Source organism: Lepidochelys olivacea (genome assembly GCF_965140295.1).
Source record: "Lepidochelys olivacea isolate rLepOli2 genome assembly, chromosome: 3".
NCBI lineage: Eukaryota > Metazoa > Chordata > Testudines > Cheloniidae > Lepidochelys > Lepidochelys olivacea.
Window position 1 is genome coordinate 141,833,693 of NC_140413.1, and position 14,068 is coordinate 141,847,760.

General features: G+C 42.9%; 1 protein-coding gene across 1 annotated transcript in view; it reads left to right on the forward strand.

The window, feature by feature from the left end:
* The first annotated feature begins 9,401 nt into the window (after positions 1-9,401).
* The window catches only part of DRC8 (dynein regulatory complex subunit 8), a 34,748-nt gene continuing 30,081 nt past the window's right edge, over positions 9,402-14,068 (forward strand). Inside the window, exon 1 of the mRNA XM_084625250.1 lies at positions 9,402-9,586. Coding sequence (XP_084481376.1) covers positions 9,556-9,586 — 31 coding nt within the window. The 5' untranslated portion in view covers positions 9,402-9,555. The remainder of the gene's footprint in view (positions 9,587-14,068) is intronic.

Consider the following 14,068-nt stretch of genomic DNA (forward strand, 5'->3'; position numbering starts at 1 on the left):
GACCTGGATCCACAAGATCTTTTCCCCTTCAACTATTAAGACTCAAGCTGTTTCCTTCCCAAATCTGTGTGATCACTAACTTGTATTCCAGGAATGAAGAATGTCGTACAAACTCCCTAGTTTGTTTTGGTTTTTAGGAGGTACAGTAGGTGTAAACTCAAACATTTAAAGACAATACACATATTTAAAAACACATATCAGCCATCTAATGTGTGTCTGGCTTAATTGAGGTAAGCCAGTTCTGCACAGAATATAGGTATTTAATTTTATTATTGCCTCTAGTAGTGGTTACTAATTCACTTTCTCCATGAGGGAGAATGCATAGATTTTTTTTCTTGCCCTTACCTGTGTGGATTTTTTAAAATTGTAATTGTTCCAACAGAGGGAGGTTCCAAAGTCAACGTCTTCTATGACAATTATTCAGAACGAAGTTTTTGTGCTTAAATACAGCAGCCATTCTATTGTATAGAGGTTTTTATACTATGCTTGTCACCATTGCAACTGGGTGCCTTCTAGTAGGGCATTAAGCAATGTGAATAACTGTCACATATTGGTGGTTCTCTCCTTCTCTTCCTTGGGGAAAGAGAACATGCAGTGGAGTGTTATTTTAGTAAGGTGGCTTTTCTTTTTTTTTTTTAATGTTGCTGTCTATTTGTTATAGAAGGCAAGGTCAAAGAAATGTACTTTGCACTTGGAGTGGAAAGTGATGAGGTTTGTGATGGTCATTAGTTCCTCCGGGAGATCATTCACCATATTCTTGGATTGGCCCCCGCAAAAGTTTCATCTCCTGCACAGATGAGTTTTAGCCTTGTTATGGAGCACTCCATTGTGCCAGAGGAGCAAAACTGTGGACCATGATCTTCATCTTGGACCTTTTAGACAGTAGTTTAGGCCATGGAGCACTTTGAAAAGTGGCTGAGACCTTGAACATGATAGTCTACTGGAAGCCAGTGTAGAGACCAGAAGACAGGTTTGATGTGCTTGTGGTAGCCATTATTAAGAACCTCTGCAGCATTCTGTACTATTTGGAATATCCTAAGTGCTGAGGGCTTATATATTAGTGCGCCAGAAAGGTGACAAAGGCATGAATAACTGAGGGCAGATCATCATCCACTAGGATGAGACAGACTTAGCCAAAAGTTATCTAAAATGCTACTCACGGAGGTTGCCATGTGGGGGTGTAGCATCAGTGAGGAATCTACAAGGCAACAGAAGGTATGTCTACTCTGCAATAAAAGACCTGTGGCACAGCTGTGGCTGGCCTGGACTGCAGGACTATAAAATTGCAGTGTAGATGTTTGGGCTTGGGGTGGAGCCCAGCCTCTGGGACCCTTTCCCCTTGCAGAACTCAGCTCCAGCTCCTAGCACAAACATCTTCACTGCAATTTTATAGCCCCACAGCTGGAGCCCCATGAGCTCATGTCAGGTGACCTGAGCCAGCCACAGTCTTATATGGCAGTGCAGACATACCCAGAGAGTCTGTACTTCAGACTACTAAATACCGCTAGGAACATATCTACTTAACATTTTGTTCAGCATTCAAAATATAGTACTAGAGTCTGTACGGAAAGTACCACCCAGGGTAGGTATAATAGGGGACCCTGGAATGTGGGAGCCTCTGAGGGTTGTTTGTGATGCAATCTCTGGGCACAAATGCATAGAGTTAAGAGTAACACCAATAACTTTAGTGGATTCAGTTCTTATATCAACAATGTTAGCTTCTTCCATTGCTGTCCCTTCCATTATTTCCCTACATTTAACACCATTTTTTCCTTTTAAAAAAGCTTAAGGGTACATTCTTTTCAGAACTCTTAAAAATTCTTGTGTGTAGCAGCTGACATTCCAAGCTGTTCAATTAGTTGCTCCAGGTTTCCTTTAGCATTTGTCTGTGCCAAAACATGATTAGTAATTTCAACCCACTCATACTCTTGAGTGAGACGTTTGTGCATTAAGTTTAAAAGGGACAGTGTCATAGTTTAGGTCGAACTCTTGATCACTATAATCGTTACAATTTTTCTACATGTCATTTTTCAAGGCATATTGCCAGGAAACTAAAAAAAAAAATCAAATCCCTGTTTTAAGAGACATCCAGCACTGTGTTCTGCTCTTGTAGTTAGCCAAGAGATTGAAGCCTTGAACATTCAGGAGAAAAACAGGTGCTGAATGTTCAAGGCTTCAATCTCTTGGCTAACTACAAGAGCAGAACACCAACTCCTTCCTGGAGCCCAAACCCCCTGCCACAGCCCTAAGCCTGCTCCTGCACTTTAAACCCCATGGCCCCAGGCCAGAGCCTACTCCCCAACCTCCTCATTTCTGGCTCCACCCTAGAGCCTTGGGGAAGCCCTGAGCCTCCATGTCGCACCCATGGGACTGTATGTGACCCCCCCCAACAAATGATTCTGTATACAAGTCAATGGCCCCGATAGGGAAAAAAGGCTCTCCAACCCTGTGCTAGGTCAATGTGATAAGCACTCTGGAGCTTCTGAATTCAGGACAGTATCTGTAAGTCTTTTATTGAATTAGGCAACCAGAGGAGAAAATGCCAGGGAAAGAGGAGTAACAGAAAAAGTGAAATTGCAGAGCTGGGTATAGGGAAAGAAGGCAATGGAAAAGTCCCTATGTTAGTTTTGAAATGATTTCTCACCATTTCTTAGTTTCAAGCATAACTGCTTGCAATGGGGTGCACGCACCTCTCACAAGCTGCACCTGGTCAAGTGTGTGCAGGCCTGCACTTTCTCTCCCTGTACCCTCCTTGGGCTTAGGTCCTTAATTAGTCCCATAGGCTATCACTGGTCTCAGCACCATACTTCCTGGCCCTCTCTGTGTGTTTCAGGCCCCAGCTCTCCTGCTGGGACACTAAAAAGTTCAGTTCCCCTTCTGGGGTGCATCAAAATCCAGGCCACTTCCCCCAGTGAGTAATGGGGTGAGGGGGACCCAGGCCCACCCTCTACTTCAGGTCCCAGGCCAGGGACCCTGTAGATAGCAGCCATCTACCATGTCCCTTCATCTAAGTCACACCACTACTCTAATTCCCTGAACCACTTCCCCATGGCCCACCATCTTCACCCTTACCTCAGGGCCTTGTCCTTATGGAGTCCAAGCAACCAGCCCAGAACTTCTTTTTTTTTTTTCCCTCTCTCTCTCATGACTGCCCTGTCCAAGGTCCTGCAATTTTCACTCACTCAATGCTCTTCCAGCAAGGAACTGATCTCATACTGGCCCTACAGCTACTCTTATACTAGCCTGCTCAGCTGTGATTGGCTGTGTCCCACACAGCTGCTCTAGGCAGTTTGGAGGACTTCTCTTCTGCCCTTTTCTGGGGTGGGGTGTGACAGGGCTGTGAGCCTTCCAGCAGGGGGCCTCCAAACCTAGTCTACCCCATCATGCAGCTCCACTGCAGAAACCCTCCTAGTCATTTTCCCAGTGTGAATTGAGAGCTCTATTTTGGTGGGGAGGTGGGACCACTAATAGTTAAGGCAGAGGTAAACTTTGACTGATTTTAGAGTGCTATGTTTGGGATTCTTCCTCCTTCTCCTGTCCAAAGAGTCCCTTTTTTCCTCTGTCCTGCCACCCTCCTCAAAGCACCTCCCCCAGAACTTTCATCAACTTCAGCTGGAATGGGCTCACACTCCTAATGAGGTCAATTTATTTTTTAGTAATATTTAATTCCGTGCACTGGTAGCATAGATCAGACAGACCACAACATCTCCTGCTGCATTACGGAGGCTGTGGATGAACTCCTAGGGAAACAGATCCTAAAGACAAAACCTTGGATCTCTTGACGCTGGCAGACCAAGTGCCAGCTCATGCCAAGACCCCAGGCCTCATTGAACACTGACCAATGCATAGCTGGAAACCAGTCTGGCTTACCAGAGTGTTTTTAGTATAGCTAAAATAGGTATTCTACTTTATGAAATGCTTATAAATTGCTGCAAGCATTAATCTCACTAATGGTATCTGTAACCCATATTATAAGGCAATACTTAAGTGTCTATTTTGTAACTGTAAAAAAATGTTTGCTCTGGAACTGTAAATCCAGTCAGGAAAGAAACATCACCAAGTGTGAAATACTGGTTTGCACCCATGAAGATGGGTTATCTCCAGCCCATCTGGAAGGCCTATTGAATCCAAATGGGCCATTGTAAGCTATCAAAGAACAAGGACCTTGTTTACTACTCCCAGCACACCCATGAAGGGGGATGTCCAGAAGCACTCATCCCATGAGCTTGGACTCTAGGGAGATGGGGATAAAAATCTCTGACCAGAAGGAATTTAAGTCTTTTTATGCTGTTTGGATTCCAAGGGGCAAAGATTCCTAAACATAAACAAGAGATCCCCAGGATTAACCTGGATTAGCCCGAAAGGATTTATAGAGCTGGCTTACTTCAGCAGCTCTATTGCCATCTGAAACCTAAGACTGCAGCTCATTTGTGTGTGTGTGTGTTTGCCTGTTTTAACCTTGTAGTCAATCCTATAGTAAACCAAGTATTAACTAAGAAAAATAAATGAGTGTTTGTTTTTGATGTGAGATCTAAGGTACAAATTGACCTGGGGCATGTGACTGGTCCTTTGGGGACTGGGAGTAACCTGAATATTTTGTGATCTTTGGTGTAGAGTGACCATCTATCACAGTTAAGCTTGCCTGGGTGGCAAGATAGATCAGAATGCCCAAGGGTACTGTCTGTGTATCCATGTTAAGGCTTTTGTGATGCCATATAAAAAGGGAGATGACTGTCTGCACTAATATAATACCACTGTTACAAAATTGCAATAAATCTTATACAAAGTGTGCCTTGTAAGGTATCACTGGAAAAGTTGTGATCTGTTGAACAATACTGTCTTGTTGAAATGCATGTATTATCACTGGGTATGAAGTCATGAAACTTTGCTATGTGTTTGTCTCAAATATGTTGTGTTCCTGGATAACACCCACAAAACAGATTTACATTGAGACTAGCCAGCCATGTGGTGATGGGTCATTAAGAAGAATCAACTCTTCCAGTGGTCCCCTCCTGAAGACGCCTCAAAGAGCACAGACAATGGATGCCTCCTGACTCAGCAAGGCACTAGAACACATGATTCACGACTCCATGTTTGAGACAGTATTTTTCCAGGTACATGGAGGTATAAATTGGAGACTCTGACATCACCTCTTTGCCTCATTCCTGCCTCTCATCTCTGGCCTGTGATTTCTAACAAAGGCAGCCTGACAATTGTATTGTGCCTAAGGAGTTTACACTTGTTTGGTGAAATCTACATACAGAACTCACAATAAGTCTGGGGTTTGTGCCCTTCTTAACAGTCTGCCCTGTTGGTATTCTTGCTTGTGAGCCACTCCAGACAAAGACACACATGGAGAATATTATCAAATTGTCTGATCAATGAAGGAAGCTAAGAGAACAAAAGAAGATGGATGAAACTGCAAGGGAGCAATATTCTCATATGACATGAGAAATAGATGCACTGATTAAAGTGCCAAAAGAAGATTGACTTGGACAACAGTGGATTGATATACAGAATCCTTTGCAGCAAATGCCATTAGGAAAATCTTCCAAACCCTCAAACCTCTTTTGAAAAGTTTCCCTAGCAGGGAAAATACCATTTCACTCAACATTTGGGGTAAGTATTGCTGATAACTGTATAATATGATCAAAATGAACTTTAAGTTGGAAGTGAGAGGCAGAGGGGATCTACTTGAGAAGCTTGACTTATCCTGACTCCTCCTCCAATCTACAAAGTTGAAGATGTGATGTGGACACTGAAAAGCAATAAGGCCCCTGGAGTGGATAACATACAAGCAGAACTAATTCAAAGTGGTGGAAAGGCATTCATCTTGGTATATCATAAGCTTGTCAATGTGATTTGGGAGTCTGAAAAATGGTCCAAGACTTGGACACAATCCCTGATGGTCCCTAGTCCTACAAAGGGGGACAAAGCTATCTCATTATTGACATATCCGAGCAAAATATTATTGCACATCATCCTGAAGAGAATTGTGCCCAAGATAAAGAACTTTCTGGCTAAAGAACAAGCTGGGTTTGGACCCAAGAGGTACAATGGAGCAAATATTCAATCGGTATGTGCTGTGTGGAAAAAGTGATGGAGATGGGCAGGTGGCCCATGCCTCTGGATTTTGCTAAGGCATTTGACAGCATATGGCACAAATCTCTTCAGGCTATCCTGGGGCTGAGTAGAGCTGGTGAAAATGTAATAAGGCTGATACAATATTTCTATGGAAATGCAATGGCTTCAGTATTTATGGGGTGTGAGCAAAGTAGTTGGTTTGACTTGAGGATAGGTGTCAGACAGGGCTGCGTGCTATCACTGACCCTCTTCAACTGTTATCTTGAAGAAATTTTAAGAAGATGCTCTGATGGAAACCTACAGGATGGTGTATCTGTTGGTGGATTGAAAAATTAGTCATCTGTGCTTCACTGACATTCACAGGATGGGATCATGGCAAGAAGAGGTGCCAGAACTGCTAGAGAGTAGTGGTGGAAAGAGAAATTAGGTCTTAAAATATCACACACAAAGACAATGGTGGCAGTTAAGTCTGCTGAAAAGGCAAAAATATTCCTACCCAAATCTGAGGAGGCCTTGAAGTGCATTGAGCACTTCACAAAGGTAGTGTGACAACGAGGGATGGTAAACATCACTTAGAGATCTGACACAGAACTGGAATCACAACTGTTACTCTAGCGACACAGCCACATTTGGAGAAGCAAAGGAATTACCATGAAGTGTAAAATGAAATTTGCTGCCATCTCATCTGTAGCAAGATGCTGAATGCTTGTGAGATATGGATGCTTAGGCTATGTTTACACTACCACTTCTGAAGGTATAACTATGTTGATCAGGGTTGTGGGGGAAAAAAACCACACAGGAGCAACATAAGTTACACCAATAGAAGCACTAGTACAGACACTGCTATGATGGCAGGAGAGCGTCTCCTGCCAACATAGCTACTGCCGCTCATTGGGGGCGGTTGGTTTATGTTGTTGGAAGAGCTCTCTCTCCCATTGGAATAGAGCGGCTACATGAAAGATCTCAGTGGTGCAGCTGTATTGGTACACCTGTGCCGCTGTTAGCTCTGGTGTAGACATGACCTTAGGAAACAGGACACTGAAGGCAGAAAGTCTCTTAAATTGAAATTCTACAGACAATTGCTGTACATTAGCTATACCGTGTACCCCTGACTAATGAGGAGGTAATTGCCCAAATTTACAGCATAGCTGAAGCGATACCTGATATCATCAAGATGATCAAAGAAAATTTGAGTTTGCAGGACATGTGGGTGGGATGAGCAGAGGAAGATTGCTGAAACAAGTCTGCAGGGACTGATGCCTGCTGCCAGTGGCAGGAGAGTGCTCATGGCAAACATGGTTCGATGTGGCTAACTGGATGGGATGCATCATGGCATTTTTCTCAAGGCTGTGTGAAGAGCAGGAACTGTGGAGGAAGATTGCTGGCCAAAGACTTCCATCTGTTGTGTTTACTTTTAATTGTGATGTGACTCTGTGGTGCTTTGCACTAAGAGAGACTGTATGCATGTATGTAATATTTAGAGTAATTTGCCCTAATGTTTCCAATCCATTCATAACCATTCAAAAGCATCTATTTTATTCAGATAACATAAAAATGTTGTCCCAGTAGGCTAATTATATGTTGTCTTAGGACTCTTACCATGCCCATTTCTTAAATTTTACATTATGCTTGAGTAAAAGGAAAGACAAAAATAACTAATGCAAGGGGTACATGGTGTGGTCATTTCAGCAAATAACATGTTACAGTATTAGAAAAACATTTCTTTGATCAAGCAAAGAGGTTTGGCTTCTGTTCAATTTTATAGCTGAACTGGCTGTTCAAGTTTCAATTATTTTGCATGAACTCTGAACACACAATAGCTGTATGTTTAGGAAAAAACCACCTATCTCTGCTTTTGCTGTACTTCTACATTAGAAAAAGAAGCAGTGAGGGCAAGGACCAGGGTCTAGTTCTGGGGCTTTTATAATGAATGTGCTTGCTGTGAAATCCTACATGAATACTATAGATGCATCTCAGTGCATCCTTAACTTAAGATTATTTAGGGATATTAATGTTTTTTTCCTCACTTTAAAAAAAATAATACTCCAAAATAACAAGACACACTACTCTCAGTGCAGCTTAATTAACCAGGCCCATGGCCTTTTCTTCCGATCATCAGTGGTGCAGATTCTGCTTTTAAATCAGCATAATTTGTAAAGAATGTATGAGGGTTAACATATATTTACCAGTATACCAATAGCAACACTAAACATAAATAAACAAAATTCCACAAATAAAATTCAGTATTTGGGTGTAGCCAGCAGTTTGAAACTTTTACACAAAAGATAGTGTGCTGCCTTCTCTATTGGCCTATACTCTCCTGAAGAAGATAAAACACAGTGGTCAGATTCTAAGGAATCCCCATTTTAAAATATTTTATTTGTTTTTATGTTGTTTGATTGTAGTTGCAGTGTTTGTGAAGAGTCATAAGCACTGGGGCTAGGGAGAAACGCAGGGAAGCAAGTTTATTTATTATTGTTCAAATTAATGGGAGCTGTGGTTTTCAGTGGTTACTAAATTAGACCTAAAAGGAGATTCCTCCAGGGCTGCTGCATAGACATGGAACCATTTGTACTGCAACGTAAACAACAGTGACCTATTTTTGCTTTGCAGTGTATGTGGACCTTTAACTGCACCCCAAAACTGTGCTGAAAGTTTGTATGATGGGTTAAGGCAGTGGCTCTCAACCTTTCCAGACAGCTGTACCCCTTTCAGGAGTCTGATTTGTCTTGCGTACCCCCAAGTTTCACCTCACTCAATAACTATTTGCTTATAAAATGAGACATAAAAATTCAGAAGTGTCACAGCCCACTAGTACTGAAAACTTGCTTACTTTCTCATTTTTACCCTATATTTATAAATCAATTGGAAACATAAATACTGGCCTTACATTTCAGTGTATAGTATATAGCGCAGTATAAACAAATCATTGGCTGGGTGAAAATTTAGTTTGTACTGGCTTCACTAGGCCCTTTGCTGTAGCCAGGCGTAAAACTCGATAAATATCTAGATGAGTTCATGTACCCCGGGAAGACCTCTGGGTACCCCCAGGGCTACATGGACCCCTGCTTGAGAACCACTGGATGGACACTCAGGTGCCCTGGGGGTCCCTGCAGCTCTGTGACCTCGACCAAGTCACTTCCCCGCCCTTGGCCTGGTCCCCGCGCCGCTCTGCAAAGGCAGGGGCTGCGCTCAGCGAGCGGACCCGGAGATGGCTGCAGCCGGCCCCAGCGCGGGGCAGCGGCGCCCCGGGGGCCAGGGTCTTGTCAGCAGCGGGCCCACGACGGTGCCTCCGCGTCCGCCCCTCAGGCCCAGAGCTGACGGGAGGAGGAGGCGCTGCCAGGCGCCGGGCCGGGGTCGCTGCGCAGGCACCGGGCCGAGGTTTGGCGGGAGCTGGGAGCGCGCGGGCGCGGCCCGGTTGGCAGGAGCCGCCGGCGCCCCGCGTTGCCATGGTTACGGCTGGGGGCCGACATGGCGGAGGAGAAGGAGGGAGCCGCCGCGGGTAAGAAACCGCAGGAGCAGAGAGCGGCCCCGGCAGCCGCCCAGCCCTCCCCCCGCCCCATGCACTAGAAACACCCCCGGTCCCCGGGCTCCTCGAAAGCCCAGAGACCCCGCCTGAGCCGGGCCGGGGGCCTGGTGACAGGGTGGGGCGGGGGAGGGATAAAGATACTGCCGGGGGGGGGGGCACGCTGGGAGATGGGGCAGGGCAGGGACATGGTGCACAGGGACGCTGGGAGAAGATGCACAGGGACGCTGGGAGATGGTGTAAGGCAGGAAGACCAAACCTGCCCAGACCAACACGTGGAAGGAGCATCCTGGTAGGTTTGTTTCTTCACAGTCTTTGCTGGGGTCAAGAGGGTCCCGTCCCCCCCATGTTATCCGGCCACTGTGCTTTTGTTTCCAGTCACCACGCATCACCTTACAGTTATCGTTACTAACTTCAGGGAGTTCACAGTCCAGAATTAAAAGCCAATATCAGCTCACATGTGAACCAAGGATGAAATCTGCCTTTATAGTTTTAATTTTTGGATTTATGGTCTTGCTCAGTTTGTCATTGTGAAACTCCTGGTTTGCTAAATAAAAACAACCTTGCCCTTTGCAGGGCTTTGTTACCATAATAAATATTATATATATCACCTTAATTCATAAAATGATTTAACAAACTATATACAGTACCATACATGATGAAAATAATTCATCTACCACTGAAGTGTTTTTGTCTGAGATGAAGGGGATTGCATTTGGACAAGTACTCTAGGGCAAACCTTACAAAAAGTGTCATGGGATTGTTAATGACCGTGGAGAGTAGACAGTGGTTTTGTTTTACCACAGTAGAAAGGCACTCATAGTAAACTGTATGCAACTCAATTTATCTGTGTTGGATGAACAAACAACCAATCTCCTCTTGGGATCTGACTTTGTGTTTCCAGAGGATTTAAGTAGTTGGAATCAGATGTTTCAACCAGTCAGCTGTTCCCTCTGCCTGAACAATTTGTTATATTTCATTTTCAAATATAGCTAGTAACCACTGCCAAGAAAAAGTCACCAGTGTGATATCCTTAAATGAAGTGATAATGCTCATGGTATTTCAGTATAGGAGGCATTAACAGAGGCTATGTTTAATGGACCATAAGTATGATTTATAACCAGAATATTCAAACATCATGAATGCTAACCTCATTATATCCCAAGATAAAAGAACAATAACATTTGATTGCCCATAATTCTCAATATTTTTATTTATTTTAACCCTTATTTTTCCTTTCACGCCCTACTAATATTAGTTGTTATTCATAATTTGCAAACTTTAAACATTGTATTTGAAATAATCAAATTTCAGTAGTAAAAAATGTAATGTTTGTTGTTAATTATGAAAAACGGTATGATCAATAGAGCAGTTCTACAGAAATATTTGTTGTTAATAGTTGTGATGAGAAGTTGGAAATTATTGTTATATGTATTTCTAAAGAACCCATCACTGTCGTATGTAGGCACCATACATAAATTAAGAAAAAACATCAACCTTCCTTCAGAATAAAGAACTGATTTTTTTTTCTCCCTCCATTCAGTATTATGGGGCTAATAAATGAGTAGTTAAATCTATATAGTTCACTTGGTCCTGTAGTCAGGGCCACTTTATGCATAAATCTTAGGGGAATGCCTACCAAAAGGGAGAAGTCTTGCATCATGACCTGAAAGTAGTAAGACTTGGTCTTATCCTGATTTCTGCTCATAACAGATTCCACAGGTAAGAGCCTTCTACTTACTGAGCATTCACCAGAAAATTAGACTCTGGGTTGTATCAACCAGTGTTCATGTTGAAGCAGCTACAATGGTGAGTTGAAGAGGGTCTTTGAAGTAGCTTGACCCTCATTTAGGCACATAGGACTTTAAAGATAAGGACCAGGACTTTTAATAATAACTGGAATTTGCCAGTGTAGCACGCAGAGTATTGTGATGTACTTTCATTGGTCTGCCCAGCGGACTAGCTACTGCATCTTGAAGCATGTGTAGTTTGTGGGTAGACCTCTGGCTCCCGCAATTTGGTAGAGTGAGTTGCATTAATTCAGTCTCAAAATAATTACAGTGGCTAGTTCCACATCTTCTCATATAACAATACTTAGTTCTTATGTAGTGGTTTTCATCCATACTTAGCCTTTTCTGTAAAAGCACTTTGAGTTGTATGATTATTATTCCTGTTTTACAGGTAAGGAAATTGAGGCACAGAACAGCTAAGCAGCTTTGCCCAAAGTGACACAGCATATCATTGGCAGAACTGGGAACAGAACTTAGGGTACACGACTAAAAATCAGGAAGTCTAGCTACTGACCCATAATACCACTTAGAAAAAGTTGAGTGGAAAAGTTCTAGCTAGTGTTCTGGCCAACTAAAAGTAACAGGACATTTTTGGCTCCATATCTTTCTGGCCATCATTATTGGGATATTGGGTTTTTGCACCATTTTGGCAATATAAGACCAGACAGAGGAGATGGTCAGAGTTCCTGGTGGATTGTGTAGCTAATGTTATTAATGCTCATTCTACACAGTTTTCACAATGAGAATATTTTTTCTGAAGACAAATCAACATGATATTGAAGAAATCCAGCACCTTTTGTTCAGTTTTGTTTTCTCAAGTTTTGAACATTGTCCAGAACATTATTTCTAATAGGTCTAGTTAAGAATAATAATATCTCCTTTGAGAAAGATAGTCCAATGGTTAAGGGCACTAGCTTGGGACTTGGAAGATGTAGGTGCAGTTCCCTGCATTTCTAAACTTCATTTGAGATCTTGGGCAAGCCACTTATTCACTCTGTGCCTCAGTTCCCCATCTGTGAAATGGAGATAATACTTTCCTACTTCAGAGGATTGTGAGAATCAATACACTGAAGATTTTGAGGTGCCCAGATAATACAGTAATGGGGCCCATCTAAGTAGAGAGATTTTCAGCCATTCAGGGGGATTTTCTAATGTATCTAAGTGAGTCAGGTGCCTAACTCTCATTGAAAATCAATAGGAGATAGGCACCTAACTTGCTTTTTTAGCATTTGTGAAAATCTTGCTCTGATGGAGCTTAACCCCCATCACCTCCAAAACAAGGGAAAGAACTTAGTCCTGCTCTGCGCCTGGGGGGTAATTAAATAATTGCCTCCTGGCCAGAGGAGGTGGAGCTAGGCCTTATAAGTAGACTGAGGGAGCACAGTTGTGTAGAAGAAAGCAGTCTCTGGTATGGAGAATTTTTGGAGTGGGGCATAACAGGAAATGATAGTACATACACACTACAGAAGCAAGATAGCTCTTGCAAGTGAAGCCTTGAGATAGAGCTAACAAGGGAACTACCATGAGGCCTCAGGGGGTGGAAGGGCTGTTATTTTGATTTGTTTGGACTTATTTGTGCTACCCTTGAAGGGGTATAGACTTTTATGTGACTTGGCTGGAGGGCCAAACCACAGAACACCTAGCAGCGGAGACAGGAGAAGATACAGGCTCAAAGGCTATTGCAGACCCAAGGGAGAGCCCCAGTAGGTGGTACTAGAGCTAAAAACCCCATGCAATGCTGTGATCTGAGATGAGGGGAGGCCCATGAAGTGAGGATGTGCTGCTGTGCATTTGCTGTTCCTCATAATGCTCTTGTGAGGTAGTAGTATTTCCTTTTTACCAATGATGAGCTGAAACAGTATGGTGAAGTGACTTGCCTCATTAGTCTTCAGAATTAATCCTATGCTGAGATGAATGGGAATGGTTTGCTTCTCTTTCAGGTGAAGTGTTTCTGCAGACTCTAGGTAGGAATCAATTAGGGCTCTCAGAATTGAGGCATCTAAAATCACTAGTTGCTAGAGCTGGATAGAAATCTTACAATGAAGCTACATTTTGTCAGAAAATGCTGACTTGCTGAAGTGAAGGCTTGCCAAATCTGTTACAGATTTGACAACACATTTGCTGAAACACTAGGAAGCCCACATGGCAGGGCTGCCACAGACCCTGGGAGTGAGTCGTAGGACTCCCAGGTCCATGACAGGGACCATAGCAAAGCTGAAAGTCTTGGCTCCCTGCCAAGAAGCAGCTGAATGAAATTGACATTTTTGTCAGTTTCACAACTGCTATTCATTCAATAACAGCAATAAAACTGACAAGAATATTGATGTCCTATTTTGTTTTAGAAATGCCATATTTTGGTGTCTTCAGAACAAAACTTCCAGATTGGTACAAAAGCAAATTTGTTAAGCAAAACTCCTGAGTTTTGGCCAGTTATACTAGTCACTTTTGAAAATCTTGTCCCTAGTTTTTCACCAATTAAGCAGTGCTCTGCACTATAAAATAGAAATTACAGTGTGTATATTGACAGGTTTCAGAGTAACAGCCGTGTTAGTCTGTATTCGCAAAAAGAAAAGGAGTACTTGTGGCACCTTAGAGACTAACCAATTTATTATTTATTAACTAATAAATTGGTTAGTCTCTAAGGTGCCACAAGTACTCCTTTTCTTTT